General features: G+C 38.6%; 1 protein-coding gene across 1 annotated transcript; it reads right to left on the reverse strand.

Annotated features, from left to right (window-relative positions):
* Window positions 1-2725: 2725 nt before the first annotated feature.
* LOC131225265 (zinc finger protein 6-like) lies at window positions 2726-3670 on the reverse strand. The gene has a single exon (XM_058220769.1). It carries the CDS (start codon window positions 3642-3644, stop codon window positions 3027-3029), a length of 618 nt encoding a protein of 205 aa, XP_058076752.1. The 5' UTR covers window positions 3645-3670; the 3' UTR covers window positions 2726-3026.
* Window positions 3671-8611: the final 4941 nt, after the last annotated feature.

Here is an 8611-nt window from a genome sequence, read left to right on the forward strand (position 1 = left end):
ATGGGGCCCACCTTGATGTACGTAGTTTATATCCACGTTGTCAATTTCTCTTACCAAATCATTTTAGGGCATGAACCCAAAAATATAAGGATCTAAATCTCTGGTGAACCATACAATAGGAAACAAAGGTAATTGAATACCTTATCATTAAAAACTTCCCAGTGCCTGCAGTAACGTTTGTTTGCCATCCAACCTATTGATAAGGTCATGTGAAAAATAAATATTAGCTTGATCCATAACTTATAACTTTTATGCTCTCACCATAACGTTTGTTTGCCATCCAACCTATTGATAAGGTCACATAAATCCGAATGATGGGAAAAATAAATAAATATTTGCTTGATCTAAAACTTATGCGGCCCATTAATGGTCAATCACGATTGTTTCTTGTGGTATGGTTTACCTTAGATTTGGATCTTCTTTATTTTTGGGCTCATGCCCTAAAACTATTTTAAAAGATGGATGGATAACGTGGATATAGTATACATACTTCAAGGTGGGCCCCACAGTAAGGGCTGCACCTAATCGGCTCCCTTAATGCACATGAAATAGAAGAAATCAAACATCCAAATAGAGAGACCGAAGGAGACAGAGTCCCTCCCATGAGAATCGGTCCAGTTTGCTGACTCGTGTAGTCTGAGTTGAAGGCGAGTCAAATGAGCCTTTTGCATAGGACAAGTTGGTTGTGATGCCAACCAAGTCAGGATGACTTAATTGAGTTGTAGAGTTTTTAAATTATGATCATGTCACATGTGCCATTGTCCATTTTTAAGTGCTCTACGTATGCCACATATGCCAACACACTACATGTACAACATATGCTAACATTTGCCTCCATGCATCCCACACACACCAATGTTCGACTTGTGCTCATGTGTTAATGTATTGCGCATCACAATATGACATGTGCCACTATCCATTTTCAACGCCCACATGTATTACTATCCTTTTAAGGAAAAAATCATGAAAATTTTCTTCTCTTATTCAATTTTTTTTTAAAATGAAAATATTTCATTTTTTATGAAAAAAGTCTCTCTTCTTCTCTTTTCAAATAGATTTGAAAATAAAGAAAAAAAAATTACAGCAAAAATTGTTGAAATACAATCAAAGATAATAAAATTTCATTTCTTGTTTTTTTTTTTTTACAAATGTTGATTTTTCACTAATCTTAATAATCCTCAATTGTAATTATTAGTAGATTAATCTATGATTAGGAAGTGACTAAGAATCCTCAAGCAATTAAAAAGGTCCACCAAAGCTGAAAAGACTCTTCAATGCGCACATACCAAAAATTTAGTATAAATCCATACTAATAAAGAGTGCGTCAAATGTCCCAAAACCCTAAAAGGCTGCTTCCTCTAATATGATATAATAGATTTAATTGAACAGCCGGCCACTATGAAAATAAAGTTCAATTAAAAATGCAGTGAACACAATAACTTTCACACATGTTTTATGGGCTCCATTTTTAATAATAACTTGCTATCCATCAAATCCTGCCAAATCAAATTATGTAGACCGGTAGATTAGGCATGTCCTCAGAATCTCAAGCACTGAAAGATTATAGCTCTTTGATGGGTGGTCCACCAACTGGCAGTTACTTTAGCATGCATTCTACGCATGCCTAAACTCAAAAATTTAGTATAAATCCTTACTAATAAATTTAACATTGGATATTGTACAAATCAAACTTTCTCTAATATAATAGATTTAATTGGTTAGCAGGCCGCTATCAAAATAAAATTCAATTAAAATTAAAAAATATAATAAACACAACGTAACTTTCACACATGTTTTACGTGGCTTATTAAACTTGCATTCAATCAAATCTTGCCAAATCAAATTAGGAAGAGCAGAAGATTAGGCATGTCCAGAGAATCTCAAGCATTGAAAGATTATAGCTCTTTGATGGGTGGTCCACCAACAGACGGTTACTTTAGTGTGCATTCTCCACGTGCCGAAACAACTACCCACGTGTTCTAACTGGGCATACATTATCAAAATCCGGATCGTTTATTAGTGGAGGCCTTGGTGTGTGTGCCGTAGGCTAAAATTGAGGAGGACATACTCATCAGGTGGGCCAAACATGTATGTTGAATGTGATCAGTTGGTTAACCTTTTCTGTTGATGGTTGATTTAATAATTAATAAAAATGGCCCAATTTTTGGGTGAGGAACACTGATTGTGGGACCAGATTGATAGACGGTTCAGATCTTTGACATGCTCTAAGTAGGTATTAGTGAGGCGCTGCTAAGCGCGTGGAAATGCGCGTCTCCAGTCATTATATACTTGCATTAAGAGAGATTTCCCGGAGATTTCACTTTTGGTGGACCTTTTTGACTTGCTTTTTGTTAACCTGCATCGCACTTCATCAGCATTCATCAGTGAAGGATATCTTAGATCCAAGCCATCCATTAGAAGTTGCACCTCTTGGATAAACTACCACTCAAAATCCAGATTGATTCGACGGTCCGATGGTGAAAAATATCGTCATCAATGTACACTAATCCAATGATTAATTCAATTTTCTTAATAATATTAATTATGACCGTCAAATAATAAAAATCAAGGGAAATCTTTTCATGGTTCAGATCATCCGGTCACGCTAGGTTTCGGACAATGGCCTATCCAATAGGTGGCCGTTCTAATGGACGGTTTGGATCTATCAACAACTTCACCACCGATCCTCAAGTGAAGGTTAACAAACTTCACCCACACGGTGCAAGTTAGCAAAAATCCGACGTGGAAAATCTACTGATGTTTTACTAAATTTAAATTTTTAGTAAACCAGAATGAGTTTTCCACCCTAAAATTGACATTTTCATCCTAACTGGTTTAAATTTGGTAGTTTTCACACTCAGAAGTTGGCTGATTCTATCAAAAAACAGAACTAAGAATTTATCAATAAGAAACAAAATACAACGGCTCTAAACTTCCTCATAAAATCAAAGAGAAAAGAAAATAAAAAAATAAAAAAATATATACAAAAAAAAAAAAAAAAAACTCAGAAGAATTCGATCATTTTCTCATGGAGTAGAAGAGGGAGCAAGACTCAAATGAAGATCTACACCTACATCGACGTCCGTGAATCCAGCCATCGCTGGATTGACAGTCGGATTCCCGACGGCCGCAACAGCGACGGGCATGGACGGTCGGGGCATGTAAAACCAAGAAGGGAGTCGAGGCGATGACGGAGATAACATCGGTGCTGGTTGGTAGTATTCCATAGGCGATCGGAATCTAGCTGCACCTGGCCCACCTGAGTAAAAGAAGGCGCTGGGCCGCGCTGCATGTGGGGTCAGGATCGGCGCGGCCTGAGAGAATCTACGGCTAGGATGGAATTGGGCCCGCTTTGCCCTTTGTCGTTCTTTCTTGTGAGCATTTTGGTGGCCACCCAAGGCTTGAGAATTCGCAAATTCTCGGCCACAGTACTGACATTCGAATTTACGTGCATTTTCAGCCGTTGATGGATTATCATCGCCTTCGATTACTGGAAATCCGAATAGCTTGAGTACGGTGGTTGGTCTCCTATCAGAGTGATCGTCGCGGCTTGTGTCATCAGATGATGAATCGGACGGTCTGGATGTTTCGGCCATACGAGAGAGATATAGAGAGAGAGAGACAGACAGATTTTTGTAACGCATGCAGAGTTTTTCTTTTGTGAATTTTGAGAATGTGTGTATGGATTTATTTATAGAGAATATATTAAGGAGTTTATAGTATTTAGGATCCGGAGCCACAGCAAACGTACAATCTGCTGATGTTTTCGAATCGGTACACGTGGGGTCCACCATTTGATGATCTAGGCCGTTGATCTGATAGGGCCATTTAAGGGTGTTGATGCCCAGAGAATCATTTTCAAAGATCTTCCACAAAAGTGGCTAAAAACATCTCTGGAGGATCTGGAGCCACAGCAAACGTACAATCTGCTAATGCTTTCGATTCCGTACACGTGGGGCCCACCGTTTGATGATCTAGGCCGTTGATCTGATAGGGTTATTTAAGGTTGTCGATGCCCAAGAATCGCTTTCAAAGATCTTCCACAAAGGATAGTTAATGGCTAAAAACATCTTTGGAGGATCTGGAGCCACATCAAACGTACAATCTTCTGATGCTTTCGATTCTGTACACGTGGGGCCCACCGATTGATGATCTAGGCCGTTGATCTGATAGGGCCATTTAAGGGTGTTGATGCCCAGAGAATCATTTCCAAAGATCTTCCACAAAGGATGGTTAATGGTTAAAAACATCTTTGGAAGATCCTATCCGTACAATTCTCTTCTAACAAAGCTTACAACCCTTCTTTTTCTTTTGCAATCAAATGACGAAAGTAACCTTGTCGGCTCTCTGTATTCATCCGCACAAATGTTAGATGGCGGAAGCAATAATTGGTAGGGGAATTCATACTCTGGCTGAGTATGAATCTTCATACTCAGTCGCTTGAGAATGTACACGTGTCATATATTAACTCAAGGTTAACCCACTAAATTATAGAACCTATATTTTCTAAGTTACAGTCCAAAAAAAATCAAATTGATTAAACAATCCTAACCTTTGATTCATGGACACTTGTTTCTTGAAATAGGACCATTGGATATTTTTTAGTTTTAACCGTCCAATATATGTCCACCAGTCTAGGTTAGATAATCAAATATAAATCATTTTTGGTCCGTAATACATCTAAATTAGTACATAGAATTCGAATTATAATAATAAGCTATTTTAGTCCAGTCCGAGAGCAGACGTGTATGTGTAACGTTCACAGCATCCAAGCAATGATTTAGACTCACGTTAAAGAAAAGGCAGGAACAGCCAAACAGTTGAACAGGAAAAAGAATCACGGCTCAACGATCCGTGGCTGTTATTTTCAAGAGACTCGTATGGACCTCATAAACCTCTAAGATACATATTCCACACTCAAATTAAGAATCTTATCTCAACTCTTATATGGCACGTGGCAGTGTTTTATTGGACTAAAAACTAAACATCGTGGATTGGGTGCTATCTAGAGATGAACGGTCTTGTCAAGGGCTTTGTGAGCCTCCGTGATGTGTATGTTTCATCCGTGCAATTTGTCCATCTATTTTGATATATCATTACAAGGCATGAGCTAAAAAAACCAAGGTAGATTGACAGCTCAAGTTGATCAAACCAAGAAGTGGGGATTAAACTTGCACCGTTGAAAACTTTCTAGGACCTGTCAGGATGTTTATTACCCATTCAACCTATTCATAAGATCACCTAAACCTTAATAAGGGCCTCTTTGGGAGCATGGATTTGGAACCCCTGGATTTAAAATCCTCTCATTGTGTTTGGCACTTTGGAAAAGTAGCCGTGCAAGGTTATAGGGGTTTGAATTTAATTACTAAATTAACTTTAGTATCTCTAATTAGTGTCATGTGTAATGTTTGACACAACCCGCTGAAATATATGATTTGCTTGAAAATGATGAAATTCCAAGTCTCGGATGGGCAACAATCACAAGATCATGTCCGAGTGACTAACCAACAATTTTTAGTTGTTGATTTCATGGACAATATTTGGATGGTGTTGATCATCATATTAGAGTAATTATAGTGATGCAATTGATAATCTAATTATTTTTAGATATCATTATTGGGCCAATAGAATAATAGTATGGTGACACATATTACACATGCAACTATTCAAAGGATTTTATGTGTAATCCAAACTCTCATTGTGGATTCAAACTTTTTTGGGAATTTGAAACCCCCTTATAGTTTATGCTGCCAAACATAACATTGGATATGAAATCCCCTCAAATCTCCCCATATCCATGGTGCCAAAAAACCCTTGAGAGAAAATATAGATATAACCTTGATAAAAACACATGTAACCTTGAAAAAGTTTTCAACAATAAAACAAGAAGCTTTCAATCCCCACTACTTCCCGTGGTGTGGTTTATTTAGCCTTTCATTTAACTTTTTTCCAAACTAATATCCTAAAATGATTTGTCAAAATAGACAAACAATATGAATGAAATATATACATCACAATAGGCCCACAAAGCCCCTGGTAGGACTGTCCATCTCTAGCTAAGTCCTCGTGAGGTAGTACCCTATCCCCACCTGACAAAACAAGGGATGTTGATTAGGTACTAGCCCCCTATCCCAAGCTGGGAACAGGTCACGACACTGTAATATATTTTATCTACACTATTCATTCATTTTGCCATGTCATCTTAGAATATAAGATAAAACAGCAAGGGGAGATTGGAGGCTCGCGTAAACCATGCCATAGGAAGGGTCCTTAGTCTTGCTCCGGTGGTAGACTCTTAGAAGTTTCAACACCCAGTCAAGGGTTCGAGTACCCATAGGTCACTATGGCGTGAGTGTGTGCTCGCGTAAAAAAAAAAAAAAGAAGAAAAAACCACACCATAGGAAGCAATGATAATAATGATGCCCACCATTGAAACCTTCCTAGGGCCTAATGTTTTGTTTATTTGCCTCTAACTTATTCATAAGGTCACATGGACGGGCTGGATGAAGGCAAAAAACAAATGTCAGCTTGATCCAAAACTTCCACTACGCTTCCAAAAGGTTTTCAAAGGTGGGAGTTTAATCCCACTGTGTGGTTCACTTGATCCTTTGATATGCCTCATTTTTTAGCTTAAAACCTAAATTGACATGAAAAATTAAGTGGACAGTATGGATAAACCCATACATCACAGTGGGCACCTTAGAGCCCAAGCCAGTTTGGAGCTAAGCAGGGTAGTACCCGATGCAAGGAGGAGGATTGGGTACTACCCCACTTGTCCACGGCTTGGCACATGCACGACTTTGAGTGGCCTACCATGATGTATGGTTTTGTCCACAGTATCATTTTAGAATATAAGATTAAAAAAGAAGTAGATTCAGCTCAAGTGGATCATACTGTGGGGATTAAATGCTCACCATTGAGAACTTCTCGAGGGCCACATAAGTTTTGAATCAAGCTGTTGTACGTGTTTTCCCTTTATCCACATTTATGCCCGTATGAACAATTTGAATGGCAAATAAACATTGCCTTGGGCATTCCAAAGGTTTCAACAATGGGCATCATTATTATTGTTGTTTCATGTGGTGTGGTCTACTTGAGCCTTGGATATTCCTAACTTTTGAATATATTAAAATAATATGAAAAATTAGATGAATGGTATGGATAAAACCCATGGTGGGGCCCTCACAGACCTGCTTATGCTGAGCATAGGAGACAGCAGGGTAGTATCCACTCTCCGTCCCTAGTGACTAGGTCAATGCTATGGGATTTAATTGAGCTACATACTGCTGTTCTAGATGGGCCAATAAAGTCTATTTGAAAATTGTTTGGCCGGGCATGTGACCTAATCAAATCTTACCGTGTGGGTTCACCAAAGAATATCACATGTGATTGAATCACAATGCTATCTGCTTCCATCAAAACAAAAGGCTAGTCAAAAGAATGATTTGAATAACCAAACTAATAATACGAAAGAAAATTGATTGCATCCAGCAGGACACCCAACACACTCCATCTAGTCCAACCGCATTAAAAAGGATAAAATCATTATTTCATGCCAAGAGTTTTTAATTTTTTAGCATTGAGTATGGTGCACGACGATACGCATAAATGACGCTTTTTCATTAGCCCTGAATAACAGTGTCCAGAGATGAACTAATAAGTAAAAGACTACACAAATAGGAAAACAAGATTGTGTATTGTTTATTGTAATTGTGTGTGCCCCCCAGCCAACAAAAACTTCATGTATGCAGAAGCTACAAGGGGCCAACAGAGAAGCATGTGAGAAATCCACTCCATCCATCAGTTTCAGCGGGTCATGTTAGGGCATTCACCATAGTGAGGTTGGAAATACACACCATTGGAGCCTCCCTAAGGCTCATGGGCGTTTATTTATATTATAAACGGGTCATAAGGTCATTCCCACTTGGATGAACCTAAAAAAATAAATAAATATTAGCTTGATCCCAAAAAATTTAAAAATAAATAAATATTAGCTTGATCCAAAACTTCTATAGGCCAAGAAGGTTTCATTTCCTACCATGTGATCGATTTAAGTTTTAGATCAGTCTTATTTTTTGAGCTTACGCCCCAACACAGACCTGCTTCGAGTTTTAGATCTGCCTTATGTTTTAGCTCATGCCCTCACACAAGCTGACATTTCGGTGGAGCACAGGCAATTTGCATACTATTGTGTACGCATCCGCGTCCGTGAAACTTATGGACCATGCAAAGTCATTTAATTACGGCAAGCTAATAGCCACGAATGCTTTTTAAAAGTTATTTCTAAGTGCCTGCGTACCATCTATCACACTCTGCCGGAGTATTAAAGTTTTTCTCTAATGGATAAGGTTACAAGTGGTTACATGGCACAGCTCTTGGAGATCCGAGCCGTGCATAAGAAGGGCCCACAATGTATCAGATACAGTACGTGCCACCTCATTCACAGTTGAAATGTCCCACACACACATGCTAGTTTGGTACTTGTGTTTAGAAGTGCGTCTCAAAAAAGTGCATGTGGGGTCAGCAAGCTCCAAAGGAGGGAAACATTTTCCGTGAAAGAAATGGTGTGCTTTCCTACGTGTGTATGTCTTATCTGCATCTGAAGTGGGCC

The sequence above is a fragment of the Magnolia sinica genome, chromosome 14 (assembly GCF_029962835.1).
Source record: "Magnolia sinica isolate HGM2019 chromosome 14, MsV1, whole genome shotgun sequence".
Lineage (NCBI taxonomy): Eukaryota > Viridiplantae > Streptophyta > Magnoliopsida > Magnoliales > Magnoliaceae > Magnolia > Magnolia sinica.